Source organism: Mycena indigotica, assembly GCF_014461135.1.
Source record: "Mycena indigotica strain 171206Taipei chromosome Unknown Mind.scaff0018, whole genome shotgun sequence".
In the NCBI taxonomy this organism is placed as follows: Eukaryota; Fungi; Basidiomycota; class Agaricomycetes; order Agaricales; family Mycenaceae; genus Mycena; species Mycena indigotica.
In genome coordinates, this window is record NW_023503017.1 from 151,005 (window position 1) to 166,000 (window position 14,996).

Consider the following 14,996-nt stretch of genomic DNA (forward strand, 5'->3'; position numbering starts at 1 on the left):
CATGTGTCTTCAGACCGTGGATCAGAGTTCATGTCCGCCTTCTTCCGGTCATTAGGCGAGTTACTTAACATGGAGCTTCACTACACTTCGGGTTGGCATCCGTCAGCTAACGGACAGGTCGAGCGCGCAAATCAAACGCTCGAACAATTCATCCGCATGTACGTCTCATACCAACAAGACGACTGGGACCGCCTGCTTCCGCTTGCTGAATTCGCCTACAACAACCCACCCAATGCGTCAACCGGAGTCTCTCCGTTCTTCGCTAACAAAGGCTACAATCCATCTCTTACCATTCATCCTGAACGAGATGTGGCTAATGTTTATGCCAAGGACTACGTCGTTGACTTGGAATCCCTTCACGAGTTTCTTCGAAAACAGATCTCTTCCGCTCAGGAGCGGTACAAAGAAACGGCAGATGGCAAGCGCACTCCGGATCCGATCTTCGAGGTTGGTGAAAGTGTCTACGTTAGCGCTGAACATATTTCTACCACTCGCCCTACCGCCAAATTCTCTGAGCAGTACCTTGGACCCTACGAGATCATCGCCAAGCCCTCCTCCGCCTCCTATACACTCCGCTTGCCTCAAAAGCTTCGCGGGGTTCATCCGGTCTTTCACGTCTCTCAACTCGAAAAGCACTATCCTAATCTGTTCCCGACTCGTACGGACGAGCCTCCGGCTGCGGTTGAAGTCGATGGTAAACAACATTTCGAGGTAAAGGCTGTGGTTGACTCTAAAATTGACCGTCACTACCGGGTTCAGCTCCGGTACTACGTGGAGTGGTTGGGCTACGAAAATACTGATGAGCAGTATACGTGGGTTGGCGCTGACGACTTAGAAGCTCAAGAGCTTATCGACAGCTTTCATCGTCAACACCCGGACAAGCCTGGGCCGGACTACTAATCCTCTCGGACTCCCTCCGGTTCTTTGCTTACTTGCTCGCTCACACTTGTTTTTCGGACGTATCGCGGACTTCAAATTCTATCTACAAAGGCCATGTTCTATCTACCATTGGCCGTTTACTACCTACTTTCCCTTGCTAGGTCCTTGTTTCTTCTCTTGCTCCTTCCCCTTCTTCTTGTTCTCCCGTCGGCGCTCGTTCTTCCTGGCGGTTTGCTTACGCCTCTTCTCGCGCTTGCGCTCCGCCCGCTCCAGCTCCGAAACCCTCATCGAATTGGCAATATCGAGAGGGTTGGGTATCCGGATGATCGGTGGCACCCAGTTGGGCACCACAATCGTCGCAGGGGCACGACGGGCCCGGACCTTCTCCAGTGAGCGTTTCGCTCGGCCTTTGTCCTTCTTGTCCACTTCCTCCTCCTCCTCCGAACTTGACTCTTTGGAGCCACCATCCACAGACTCCTCCGCCTCGTCATCGAATAACGAATAACGACGCGGGCCGAAGCTCCTGCGGAAGACCCTCCGGCGTTGGCGTACCGGTTGCTCGTTCTGGTCGTCGTCGCTTGACTCGACGACCGGAGTCTCGGTCCTCTGGCGTTTTTTCGCCCTCTCCCTCGCCGTATCTGCCTCTATCTCTTTGAATAGACGGCGGAGTTCCTCCTTGTAGGCGCGCTCGTTTGCGGCCTGAGGATCCTCCGCCTCCGGCGACTCCTCCTCCCTCCAACCACTTCCCTCGCCCTCCTGGCCCTCCAGCTCCGGCGACTCCACCTTCTCCCCGTTCACGCTCGCCTTCAGCTCTGCGAGCTCCTTCGACAGCCGCAGGAGGTGCTGCCCTTGCTCGTTCGCCAGCTGGGTGAGCATAACCTCCTTCTCCTTGCTCTGCTTGAGCTCGGAGCGGCTCCGCTTGAGCACCTCGCGCTGGTCTTTGGTTAAGCCAGCCTCGCTATGTTGAAGGTTAGTTCGGAGTCCCTCCGTTGGCGGTACCGCGCACCCTTTTGGTCTGACTGACCGCTTGGCCTTCGGAGCCTTTCCGGGCCAGTCGCACCCCATCTTGATCTTCGCGCACGGTGCGCAGGGAGACGCTATTGCTGAGCGTCTGGTCGACGCAGGTCTTGCCTCCGGCAACGCATCTAAAGCAAGCTATAAAATCGGTTAGTACGCGTCCGTAGGCTCCGCAATGGAGTACTCACAAACAGCTCGTTCTGCCATGGTGATGGTGGGAGGAAAGGAGATGGGTCCGACATCACGAAAACCCACGCCTTATATACCACGATCCGGCACTCCCCGACAAACTTTTGATCATCACCTCCGTCTCCGCCAATTCATTTGCTGCGCCACGCTGCGGCCCTGCCACCATTCAATTTAAACTTCTGCAGGGTTCTCCATCGAATCTTCTGGGCTCTCGCAGGCCTCGTGCCTAAGAGGGGGATACTGTCATATCCGTGCATCTATCAAGAGCCGCGGCCCGCGGACCGGTCACGGCCCGCCGGGCTCCGGCCCGATCCGATCCGGTCGCTCCGGCGACCTTGTACTTTGTATGTCTTTCGCCTTGTTACTTATATCTCCGTATGTCCTTATGCTTGTTACTTTCCATATGCACTCCGTACCTTGTACTTACTTATGGTCTTCCCTTTCTACTTACTCGTAGTATTTAAGCAGCTAAAGTAGCTACGGTACTTTAGCTTGATTATAAACGTTACTTGCACTCTTCTTCTGTGCGGAACGACTCCGACAACTCTCCTCTCTTCTCTTGTCCTTCAACCGGACTTCTCTCCGCTCGCGGACCTTGTCCGCTCCGGTCCGGTTGGTCTTGTGTTCTTTCGTGTCAGGCAGCTACTGGCTTTTTAGCTATAGTAGAAACCCCCTCTGTTCTGCACGGCACTTGACATACTTGCAAATCAAGTCCACTTTCTTCAAGTGATGTTTTTCATCTATTCACATTGTTAAAATTTACATTGTCTTTGTGCATTATTTATTATAAATATATCCTGCTTCAGGGCCCATTTTCTTGGTAAAAACCTTGGTGTGAGTATGTTAATATCTGATATCATGAGATAATATAATATCATATGAATTGATTTAATATCAATTCCTGCCACCAGGTAGATTTATAGCAATCATAATCATAATAGGGTAATGATGAATTGTAAGATAATTATTCACACCAGGGTTTCAGCCAAAAAATGGTCCCCTAAGCAGGATTTATAGATAAGAAATAATGGTCCAAAACAATGGCCTTGACTGCTTTGATTGATAAGCAATAAAAGCTGCAAAAATTTTATCTGATTTACAAGAAATTAAGTTCTATTTCATGGTATTAAATATCACATACATAATGACTACCCCCATTCCGCACTCTGTTTTGTAAACAATAAGTGCACATTATTCAAGCCCAAATATTTGTCAAAGAAATAGTGTCACATTATTATCACCCAATTTGTCATATACAAGGGTGATTGTCATATATAATGGAAATTTGTCACTTATTTCTCATATATTAGGTACACTTTGTTGCTGGCCTAGATTTTTGATATATATGGTCTTATATCTTGTAACATATTTGATGCATTTATTTGTTGCAAATCATTGCCACAAAATTGTCAGCTGATATTGGCTCTGAGTTCAGTCCAATCTGATAACTTAATATATGCCCCAATTTTTTACAAATCAAGTCTATTTTCCTGGAGTTTTATTTATTATTGTTCAAAGTTGTGAAAATATACATTTTTTTGTCCACTATTTATCATAAATTAATCCTACTTCAGGGCCTATCATGATTTTGTGGTAGAAACCCCGGTGTGATTAGTCGTCAGTGCTATCCACAAGAGACAGGTCACATCAGCCCATCTTGAGAAACACCATGTCATGGTTGTTAGTACTATCATTCTGTGGCAAAAGTCAACTAAGTATCCTTTGCGGCAAAACAACCCACCTCTGTGTCTGCCGCAACAATCCATTGTTCATCCATCACCGCCATCCCGTACCTTGGTGCATCGCGCTTATCAACCCACTCTTCTTCATCGACACCACTATTACCAGTCTGTGCCTCTCCCGGTAGGCGTGTACCGTGCGGACGTATCACGCGCCGGATTTCTCGATACGGAAGGGATGTGTGCATCGCATGCTGGAACACACCGATATCAAGGGTGCGCTCCATGTCCCTCAAAGACAAATCTCCTGAGCGCTCATTTCCCCAGTCTGCTGCCTCAGCAATAGGCACGTACACAGTTGCGACCGCTTTCATCTGACAGTCAGAGGTTTGGAAGTGAAGTACGTTGCAGTCCGGCTCGATGTCGTCTACGGGAATCTCCTCCTCTTCGCCCTGGACATCGACAGAGAGCACGTATTTGAGCTTGCTGACTTGCGCTCCTTCAGCGGAGGTCTGTGCTGCTGTTATGGTGCCGTCTTCGCCAACCGGCGCAGTACTAGTGGGCGGCAGGTTAAAGTCCAAGATTCGGATTGCACGCCTAGAGGCAGTTGGCATAATGAGGCGTTCACCGTGAACATGTCTGAAGGAATGATTAGATAGCCAAACGCAACAGAAAGAGACAAGTACCTGGGCCAAAATAGTCCGACCGCATCCAAGCTGCCGACCCACATTCTTGTTTCCTTCGGACCCCATGCATTCCACTGGAGCTCGCGAACTTGGCCATCGGTTCGCCAGGCCTTGACGAGGCGGAGAACAGTGTGAATATGGAACACAAGTCGCATTCGCCCTCCTGGGCTATATCGGATCACGAATGACACGACCCGCCTGTCGTTAGCTTGGTAGAACGGTGCTTGGGGTGGGGGACGGGCCGCGTAGGCCCCAGCAAAGAGCGATGCCGTCGAAAGTTGGATCTGGTCGGTACTGAGCGGTGGGAGGTGCAGCGTGGCGACACGCATTGGTGCGGCAATGTCCAGCCCCAGAATATCAGGGAGCACATGAATTTGGAGACACCCATCATCATCAATGTCGCTTGGCGGAGTAGGCAGATTGACCGTCGAATCTGAATCCCCTGAGTTTGGCGCTGGCCTGCAAACAAGCAGCAACAAACGAGGCGCAAGTAGGTGGCACTCAATAGCGCGCAGGAACGCAAAGTCCCAGTCAAGCACGCACTCGCCATTGCGCCAGTCGAACAAGACAAGCCTCTGGGTGGAAAGGAGGATAACTGCCACGACGTCGTCAACAACTTGCATTGTCATATCCTCTACCTCGTAGTCGTCGCAAACGAATCTGATTTCGGGCCTAGCAGCCTCAGGATGGGCAAAATTGGGCAGCGTGAGTGAGCGGAGCGCCAGTGTTCCGAATCCCTCTTGGTCTCCGTCGATGTGAAGAATGGCAATCAAGTCCTCTGCCACGTCGATAGCAAAGTCCTCAACTACATGTCCGGGGAGGTGTACCGAGCCGGTCCAAAGAGCGTTGCCTGCAGTCCCGTCTGTGTGCCCCGAATCTGCGAGCCTCGGGAGAGTCACCACTTGCAGTTGACCCGCATCGCTTTCCTGGAGCCCGAATACCCCGCCAAACATTTCGAACGCCCGGCAGTCCTCGGGATTCTCCATTGGGGCCGTATACTTCTCGGACCACCGCAAGCTGTTCCATGCCTCTCGTCGGACGCGTAGCCGGGCAAGACATTCGTCGGGCCGCAGACCATGGGAGTTCCCTTCCAGCAGGCCGTCCCTCCAGAGTTCGGTCTTGTATTGTAACGCCGGCATGCCGTCGATGACATCGTGCCACAAGCGACATACCTTGCGTTAGCAGTCAGTTACTTAGCACCGTTAGATAGCGGAAAAAACGGATCGCACGAGACGACAGGCGACAAGTTGGCGCGGGTGCGTATGTGCCAAAATCAAAGCGACCATTTCCGATGGCAAGTCGTCGAAGCCCAGCATCGTTTGGTTTCAGCAAATCAACAGCAAATGGTGAGGAAAAGCAAAAAAAACTTGAAGGTGGTTACGATCGATACAGTGACTCGGATGTGATCCCTGAATCAGCATCACAGTGTGACACGTCACATCGCGGTTTTCTTTTCTTCAAGCGCTAAGCTTGCGACCACTCGAACTTGTTGCTGTTTAAAGACCTGTCCCACTATAAAAGTAACGCGACACTTATCTTCGTCCACAGTCCGTCTAAGCTCTGACGTTTGCAACTTGAAGCAGCGGACATCGAGCTGGCCACTGGAGCCAAGCCAGAGCCTCATCATCAGCAACGAACTGGGTACGGGCCCCGGACCAATCTGTATCCGCGCGAGTGATTATCGGTCCAATAATCTCCTTCAAGTTTAAACTCGCAACAGATCGTGCATCGCTCTCCAAATTTGCAAGGATATTCGTCCGGTCTGGCCGTCCCGCGTATCGTTCCTTGCGAGTCTTGAACTTCTTCGGAATTCTAGGTGACGTTCCGTGGGACAAGTGCCGCACTCTTGTTTTCTGTTTGAGCTATCCAACGGGGTGATTTGCCCGTGTTAACGCATCTCGCGCTAGCAATTGGCTGGCAGACGCTCGCCCTGCTGCTTCGAATTCACAAGTGTCCGTTTTGCGTCTATGGCGGCGCTCACCGGATCCGCCAGCTTGCCGAATATCCAACGCGGCGGTGCATGTGCCAATTGCAGGTGCGCTGCGCTTTTTTCATCTTCTACCACCACTTTGACTTTCCGTTAGGCGTCGAAAAGTCGTGCGTTTTTGACTGCCGGCGCGATATTCTGACTTTGAATGGGGTCAGCGGTGCGATGGGGCACGGCCGATCTGTGGGCAGTGTAGAAACCGCCCACCGCGCTCAGGCGAGCCATGTCGATTTGACCAAGAAGCGACGCCCGGCCAACAAACTCCTTCCCAGATGCAGGAAGAGGTAAAGGCATTGAGAGAGCGGCTCGCATTTTTGGAGGAGTCCTCAGGTATGTTTTACTGCTCTTCTGCTCTTCTGAGGTTGACTCTGTCCGAAGTTTTGGTGCTCACTGACCCGGGCCCTACTGACTCAAAATCCCCAGAAGTTGAGCCGTTGTTGTTCTATCTAAGTCCTATTCATGTTGACGTTATCTCGGGGTGCAGGAGCCGCCACCGGAGATGAGAGGCCGGCTGTTCGTCGGGCGTCAGTTTGCTCGTTATGTAATCTCACTCGACTCCAGGGTTGCGGCGTTCCTGGAAAGTTTTGCGGACAGCAGTCATCTGTTCATGGATGCCCAGCGCTTGTATGCAGCGGCCATGCTGCCCTTGCCGCTTGGCCATCCTAGCCGACCGTCGCCAGCGTTGTTGAACGTTATATATCTGTGGGGCACGGTACTCACCCACCAACAGAATCTGGACACCCCTTTGTTGTCTGCCGCCCTTCATCATCTCCCGGCGGACATCCGTGGTTTTGCGATCCAGCCCAAGCTCGTGTTCGAGACGCTACAGGCTGAAGTCCTGCTTTCGGTGTACTACCTTCGGGCGGCCAGCCCCATTGAGGGGAGGTACCATGCTGCAGCGGCGGCGTCAATCGCTATCAGCGCAGGGCTGCATATGCTTCATGTTCCAGAAACTGGGTCGTACCCGGTGTTTCCCCTGGCCGAAACGCTGCTGCTGCCTGCTGTGGACGCCATCGAAGCAGGAGAGCGCGTCCACGCCTTTTGGGCCACTGTCGTACTAGGAAATCTTTGGGTCGCGTTGGACGGATGCGAGTCAGTCATACCGTATGGGACAAGGATCGATACACCGTGGCCTTCGGGCACAACAGTAAGTTGTCTTTGACGGATTGGATTAGAAACACGATGATGGAGTCTAGGTCGGCTCGACGATCTCGCGGTTCCTGAGCGGACAAGAGACGGAATCGGAGGCTTATTCAAGTTCATCACTGGCTTTATTAGCAAAAGCCTCAACACTTTTAGAACGGGTCTGCATCCCGCGTCACAGTTTGTCGATATCGGATTCGACAGTGTCCTGAACCTCATACTCCGCAGATCCTGAAATCTTGATGTCGCTGGGAAGTCGACTGGACACTTTCCAATCTTCACTCCCTCAAACGACCACCGCAAATCAAGTCCTGCTCCTGGCACACGCGCTCACTGATCTCGCCATCCTCAGGCTGCACGCCCCACAGTCACACTCCTCTGCGGATTCGCGTTATCAAGCCCTCGGCGCCGCTAGCCGTATGATCTCATGCCTCCAGATCTTGAATGACCACGAACCATTCTACGCGGTGCGCCATGTCTGCAGGTGTCTTTTGTGGCTGATCCGTCAGTAGCCTCTGTGCGCTGCCGTGCGAGCTGTTTACACCGAAGAACAGGACCGTCTCCGCGCAAATTTACAAGTCCTGACGCCTCAAGCACGGATGGAGTATCAGCAAATCGAGCAGAGACTTACTGTCGTCCTGAGGGCGATGACGGAGAGAGCACCGGGCAGCCCAATTATGCGTATGTCCTGCTTGCTCCTAGGTCACGATGAGAGCTCAGGACGTTGTCTGCAGAATATTGTCTACACACATAAAGAAGGCTAGGGTTCGAAAAGGCCTGTGCCTAGTAAATGTGACTTTGTTCATATATAAATACAGTCTGATATTGCGAAGTAAGACCAAAGCCTGAGTATCGACACTACTCCGACTAAACAACCACATTTGACACTTCAAAGGACATGATAACATTCTGATCAAACCGACTCCAAAACTTGGTGCCGCTCATAAAAGTATCGTTGAATGTCTGGTATTGCATTCCCCCGCTGCCGATCTGAGTAGCCCACCGCTGCACCAGCGAACCATTCGTGCTCGGCGTGCTAAACCCACTCAAATCGAAATTAAGGTATTGTGCGGCGGCAGTGTTGACTGCGACGATGACCAGCTTACGCGCACTCGCGTCGTACGCCGCAACAGCGTTGGAGGCCCCAGCGTCGAGGATGCGCATGCCGGGCCGGATGTGCCGGGTGAATTGCGCAAGGACGAAGTATTTCTGAGATGGCGCGCCGACCGTCTTGGCGTCGTTGTTTGCTGTGATGAGGCCCCAGCCAGACACGTCGAGGACCTGCCAATACACCCATGCAGTCGGGTGGAGCCACACGAAGTCCAGGAGCAAGTTGCTTGCGAGGGAGGCGCCGGTTGCGTCGGATTCACCGTACTCTGAGTTCCATAGCTTTTTGCCCTTGGCGGTCACGGCGGAGTACAGGGTGTCGCGACGCCCGCCGCCGTACTGATAGCCATGGACGTTTACGCGTGCGATTTGGGAGACGGCGGTGCTGGTGAGGCCGTTGAGGGTGGATGTCGCAAGGTCGTAAGTTTCCTCGTCAGAAGCAGAGACGATGATGTTGGAAAGGCCGCGCGAGTTGAGTTCGTTGCGCAGGTAGCCGATGACGGTTGACATCGTGCTCACATCGAAATGACAGCCTTCCTGCGTCCCGGTGGGGCCGACCCAGTATGTCGCAGAGGGCTCATTGAACGCCTCGACGGAGGTGAAGGTTATACCCCAGTGCTGCTGGGCATACTGCGCAATGTTGGCGAGGTATATGGCGTGCTGGTCGTAGTTCCACGACTCCAGGTTGTCTGATGAACCGCTCGTCGAACCAGATGGGTTGAGGTTGTAGCACATCCACCAGACCGGGGAGTTAGAAAACAGCTCGACGAGGTTCGCGCCGCGGGCTACGGCGAGACTCATCATGTTCCGCTGGTTCGCATCGACGTTCCATATCCAACTGGAGGTATTCGGACTGGTGCTGGTCCAGTCGACCCAATATGCATCGATCTGCCGCGACGCCTTGATATTGGGAGAGACTATCATTTTGTCTCCATTTGGGTCCGCGTTACTGCTCGATGCGCCCGCGTTGTAGCGGATAATGTTGAGTCCCAGTCCAGGGAGGGTGTACCCGTTGAATGAGACAGTATTGCGGGTGAAGAAGATGTCAGCAAGTGCTGTTTGCGTTCCAAAAGCCTTGGCCCACCAGGCCAGCGATGTCCCCCACCCATCCCAGCTACCGTAGTTCGACTTTGCGTTGATCGTCGTCGTCGTGTCGGCAGCAACCAGCAAAGCTGAGCCGAGGAGGGTAGCAGTGTGGAGGAAAAGACGCATGGCAGCTCAAGCGACCAGGCTTCGCAATGAGTCCATACATAAGACGTTGGGTACATCATCCGGAAGAATATCAACTCTGGCGCGTGGCCCTCGCAGAGCTTCATGACCATTTCCGGACCGGGGTGGACCCGAGATTGTGACGAGTGTCCATCACCCTTTCAGGCTGGGGTAGTTGATTTCCATTGAGAGCAGAGCAGCATTTGCGACTGGGTAGTCTCAACGCTGGGAGGAGTCATGGTCCCCTAGATTGTTCTCATCGACGACCATACTACTAGTAGCAGTGACTATTATGCGTCACATGAGTCACAACGTTACTTGTCACACTTTTCCTCCCTCGTCATGCACGCCTCCCTCATTCGACGCTCCCTCGGCGGACTCGTCCCACCCAAAATCGCGACCCCCAAGCTCGTGGTGCGTGACCACTGCCATCCCTGTACTCCGCTAACCTTCCGGATAGTCTGGCGACTCCGCTGGCCCACTTGGCCCGCTCGTCTCCTTCTACTCCAAGCTTCCGAAGGGCCCAGCGCCGGTCAAGGCTGCTGGCATCAAGGGGCGGTTCTTCAGCGGGAAAAACGCGAGCGCGAAGCCGGTTCTGATGCTGATTGGCGGACTCTGGCTCGTTGGGTATACGCTGGACTACCAACGTGCGTTCCGTGCTTTTCTCCTCTTCCGCCCTAATGCTGACGGTCCTTCATCTCTCTACAGTCCATCTCAGTGCGTCCGCTATCTTCTTTCTCTCCGACTGCTCCTCATCACCCTCACGCAGAACACCACAAGAACCACGCCCACTAGACGTAAACTTAGAGGCAGCAAGGGCTTGTGTAGCTGTTGTATATCCCGCACCGCACAATACGACCCATTGGCATCCAAAACTTATCCAAACTCTTGTTAGAGGCCTGTTTCCAGCATATTCGTATGCCCACACTTGCGCTGCTCAAGGCGGCCCCAGAAGCTGGATCGAACGCGGCTTCTAAACACGCTGCTCACAATCAACTTGCATATGTATGAGAGCGAGGACAATTAGCCAAGTCCGGTTGTCCTCGTCGTAGGTACTGGGCAGGCTCTCTCCACATGATTGCGCTCGTCAATACATGCTGGCCGATGTGAAGTCAATACGACGCTCGTCGTCGCGTTCATCTCAACGCCCACTCCGAGTTTGCTTCCACCCTCACGCACAACTCACGCAATGCACCACTTCGTATCTGGCCAGGTCACGTGACCCTCACCATCGCAGAAGAAGACGAAGTATCTCTGCGACCACGCGATGTAGCGCTGTATCAAGCACATAGCCTTGTGCCATAGACCGCCGCCTTCACACTCAATTCTTTTGGCCTTGCTATTCGGGGCAGAAGGCAGCTGCTGGATACGTTTTCGTCGGCAGCTGCTTAGCTACAAGTGGCGCGTGTAGCGCAATGAGGAGCGTTATATGGGCTGTCCCATGTGCTTCTGGCGACTGCCCAGGGAAGAAAGTGATGGACGGCGTCTTTGGAAACAACGACATGAGCTGGGCGGATGTGGTTCTGAGAGTAGGCCTTAGGGCACGCATGGTTTATGGTTTTTGGAGCGTCTGCGAGATGCATCCAGGAAGCGGCTTGGACAGCTTACTTGTGTGTTTCAAGGTCACCCGGCTTACTCCATTACAGAATACTGTGGGTTGTGCTTCCTACTTATTGGAAAGCCCGACATCTCTTTTTGCAAGTACAATTATCCATCTTCTTCCAAATTTATATGACGTTGGACAAATTCGACACCAAGGTCGTTCCTAGCAATGACAAATATACATGAGCGGACAAAACATGCCAACCGTGCTATGAAGATGCTGATGTCGTCAAGGACGTGCCCAGAGCTCGCTGGCTGTCAACGATGCAGGATCAGAGTGAGAGTGCAAGCATGGAGTAGAGCCTACCTGGCACCGACCCCGCCGCCTTTGCCTCGATAAAATCCTCGGCGAGATCCCAGAGGTTCTTTTCACCGGTCACAGAGGCATTGCTCAGGCTACCCTCGTACCACTGCCGGAACACCGACACGACAATGCGCTGGTCGCGGAGCTCCGGAAAGGTGGCGCGGTCGAACACAGGACTCTCTGCCGATATACCCCGGAACTCGGCGGCGGTCACGGCGAGGATGAAAACACGCAACCGCGGGAGCTCGCCCGCTAGGCGCTCGGCATAGCCCGGCTCGGTGAACCACGTCAGCGCGAGATGCGTCAGCGCCGGCAGCTGCACGATGAAGCGGCGGAGGGCGTCTGTGTTGTCGCCTGTGTCCATGAGGCAGTGGAGATGCGTCAGGTGTTGGAATGCGGAGAGAAGTAAGCCCTGGTCAATGCCCGTGCGGAGATACGGATACAGCGAGGCAGTAAAGCGCCGCAAATTTATAGATGCGAGAGTTTGGTGGTCTAGTATCTCGGAAGATGCAAACGCTGCGAGTGCGAGCCCCGAAAGGTTGCGACAAAAGCGTAACCCAGTGTAGAGAGCAACACGATGCTGACGAGTGGTGGGGGTATTCGGAAACACCATGTCATGCACTCCAAGCAGCAACGACTGGCGGTCCGATGCCATTGCGCTGAGGAATGTGTGGACGTGGGTCTCTTGAATAAGGTCTATTTGACGGTAAAGAAACGGTAGAAGCCTACATGGAGTAGTTGATGAGTAATTGATTATTGCCTGCGCCAATGCCAAATTGTGAATAACACAAGGTCCCACCATTCATAAACCCTTTGAGCAACCAGGATCAACTTGGGGCCCGTCACAGGATGTAGCAGGACAGTGAGCTCGAATATGTGGCGCTCGAGCTCAGGCGGAAGGGACGCCGATACGCTGATCATGAGTTCATGAAGCAGGTTTGAATGCTGATCAATCGCTGATTACCAATCACTGTGACCCTCTAGTCACATCTTTCCAGATAAGCGTCAACGATGATGACCAGTCAACGGTCAACCGCGCCTTGGATTTCTTCGACGTTCGAGGCGGTTGGTCTTTGAATGACCCGGAGCGCAATGCACCCCCTCCTCGGTATCCACGCCCTTGCGAGTCTTTCGAGTCCTGCCCGTGTGCGTTGGCTACTTGCGTTTTGAATCTACAATCTAACGCTAACTTAGCATCAAGCAGTCAAAGCGGCAAGCGGGTCGCGCGATGCTTGGAATGGACTATACGCGAAACTTCAGAAGATGGATGCGGATACGTTGCAGAAATACCTCCCCGTTGTCCACGACAACCTCGACCCCGCTCGCATCCCTGACGACCAAGCATTGGAGGGGAGGTGCATGCGGAGCACACACTGGCATATAAAACCGGCGTATGAGTCTCTCAGAATTCTCCTCCGAGTCGAGCAAATTCCGGAGGTGGCTGCACTGGACTTGTGGTCGCATGCCTGGCAGTGGATAGAGTTTATGGAGGCACATGCCACGAGCACGTCGTTGGAAGTAGGAAGCCCCATAACAGAAGTATTTGCGACGCTTCTGTTTTGCCTCTCTTACTTCGGCGCGCGTTGCAACGTCGACACGCTGTACAAAGCCGCGCCTAGTCTCCACGGGGTCTTCGCTCGGATCTGGATGGCTTTGACTTCGATGCCAAATAACCGCTGGGGGTGCCATAGCACCGATGGATTGTGTTTCGTCCTCGCGTATTACTACAGCGACTGCGACAGCGTGGACCAGCTCATCGACAACTTCGAGTCCCTGGGTACATTCGGCTCCATCGTGCTCAAGCACCTTTCGCAGGTCATTGAGGGCTGTGCCGATACAGCTACTGCCTCTAAGGTCAACGCTCATGCGCACATGGCCAAACATCTCGCGGAAAGGGCTTCCGGGGCGCGAGTGTTAGCGGAGACTGGCGGCGTCCCTATTCTAATTCGCGCACTCCATGCAGCATCTACCAAGTTTCTCGACCTATTTGAGGGGGAGAATACTATATACGACATCCTCTCCTGCCTTGTCTTGATCTTCTCCTCTCGACCATTCTACCCCGACGTTGCTGTCGCTTTTGAGAACAACCTTATCCCCGCAATAATGGCTTGCGCGAGGTCGCAACGGATGCGACCACTGTCCCGAGACGCATTGAACCAACTCAAACTTTTACTAACCAGAACACTGCCCGCGGCAATGGTCTACTCCTCCGTTGTACGTGCCCTGGCTCAAGGCGAGAAAGCGATGCTCAGCACAGCGGACTACTGGGAGCCAATTGGGACCGATGAACTTCTGGGTACTCCACTACACGAGGAATATAAAGGAATCATGGTGTTACTTGCCACCCGTCTGTGCGACTATGACAAATTCAGGTCGGGGGCGCATTCGGAGCTTAGGGCTTGCGATAACCACCTTGTAAGATCGGTCACATTCGCTTGCTTTCCCAGTGGTGACTAATATTGAAAATGATAGTGTAACATCATTCAACCTACCGCCAAATTCAAACGATGTGCCCAATGCGTTGAGTCATATTACTGCTCTTCCATTTGCCAAAAGGTAGCATGGCGTCAAAACGGACATCGCACACGATGCACCCGTAAGTTTTCCGTTCGACCTTCCGTGTTATCTAATTTTTTCTTGAATAGCATTATCACATACTCCCCAAAGTTTCCTGGCAGTTCTGACACCTTGCTGCACAAGCGGGACGACCGCTTCCTGCGGCTGATCATCCAGCAACATTACATGTGCTCTTCATTTGAGCTCCTCCAGCAACAACTGGCGTATATTCGCGAAACCCGACGGACGGACTTTGTGCTGGAATTCATCTATACTGTAAGATTCACTATGGGGCTAATCTAGGTTGGAATACCACCCCCTTTAGGAGGTATTTCCCACTTCAACCTAATTTAGGTGGCTCTTAGGTGACTGGTAAAGACAACATTTCTGTAAGATTTAAATCATTTATTTTTTCAACCTAACAGATAGGTGGTTTTTGAAAAAAAAAAATTATGATAAGTTACTTACAACCTAGATAGGTTGAAAATTCACCTATTTAGGTTGAATAGATTATACAAGCATAGACACCATTTTGTTGAATTTCATACCAAGTCTTTTTCTACCTACTGAGTAGGTTGTTTTCCCCATGTAGAGGTTTAGCACATTAATGCAAAAACAACCTGTTAGATCAAATTTCA

The 14,996-nt window shown here is 52.6% G+C and overlaps 5 protein-coding genes across 5 annotated transcripts; 2 read left to right on the forward strand and 3 right to left on the reverse strand.

Annotated features, from left to right (window-relative positions):
* Positions 1-3,732: 3,732 nt before the first annotated feature.
* MIND_01403500 (F-box domain-containing protein) lies at positions 3,733-5,766 on the reverse strand (the record flags this gene model as incomplete). The annotated part of the gene is made up of 4 exons (XM_037370437.1): positions 3,733-3,780; positions 3,827-4,403; positions 4,451-5,622; positions 5,680-5,766. 4 exons carry the CDS (start codon positions 5,764-5,766, stop codon positions 3,733-3,735), a joined length of 1,884 nt encoding a protein of 627 aa, XP_037213029.1.
* A 2,681-nt stretch (positions 5,767-8,447) lies between these two features.
* On the reverse strand, positions 8,448-9,899 carry MIND_01403700 (Glycoside hydrolase family 30 protein; the record flags this gene model as incomplete). Its single annotated transcript, XM_037370438.1, has 1 exon — positions 8,448-9,899. One exon carries the CDS (start codon positions 9,897-9,899, stop codon positions 8,448-8,450), a length of 1,452 nt encoding a protein of 483 aa, XP_037213030.1.
* Positions 9,900-10,220: 321 nt separating this feature from the next.
* MIND_01403800 (ATP synthase subunit f, mitochondrial) lies at positions 10,221-10,691 on the forward strand (the record flags this gene model as incomplete). The annotated part of the gene is made up of 3 exons (XM_037370439.1): positions 10,221-10,310; positions 10,357-10,552; positions 10,666-10,691. The coding sequence occupies exons 1-3, from the start codon at positions 10,239-10,241 to the stop codon at positions 10,689-10,691; spliced, it is 294 nt and encodes a 97-aa protein (XP_037213031.1). The 5' UTR covers positions 10,221-10,238.
* A 1,036-nt stretch (positions 10,692-11,727) lies between these two features.
* On the reverse strand, positions 11,728-12,732 carry MIND_01403900 (uncharacterized protein; the record flags this gene model as incomplete). The annotated part of the gene is made up of 3 exons (XM_037370440.1): positions 12,602-12,732; positions 11,806-12,527; positions 11,728-11,753 (listed from the first exon to the last, which is right to left on the reverse strand). Exons 1-3 carry the CDS (start codon positions 12,721-12,723, stop codon positions 11,728-11,730), a joined length of 870 nt encoding a protein of 289 aa, XP_037213032.1. The 5' UTR covers positions 12,724-12,732.
* A 147-nt stretch (positions 12,733-12,879) lies between these two features.
* MIND_01404000 (MYND-type domain-containing protein) lies at positions 12,880-14,707 on the forward strand (the record flags this gene model as incomplete). Its single annotated transcript, XM_037370441.1, has 6 exons — positions 12,880-12,948; positions 12,997-14,217; positions 14,275-14,311; positions 14,359-14,398; positions 14,448-14,634; positions 14,684-14,707. 6 exons carry the CDS (start codon positions 12,880-12,882, stop codon positions 14,705-14,707), a joined length of 1,578 nt encoding a protein of 525 aa, XP_037213033.1.
* Positions 14,708-14,996: the final 289 nt, after the last annotated feature.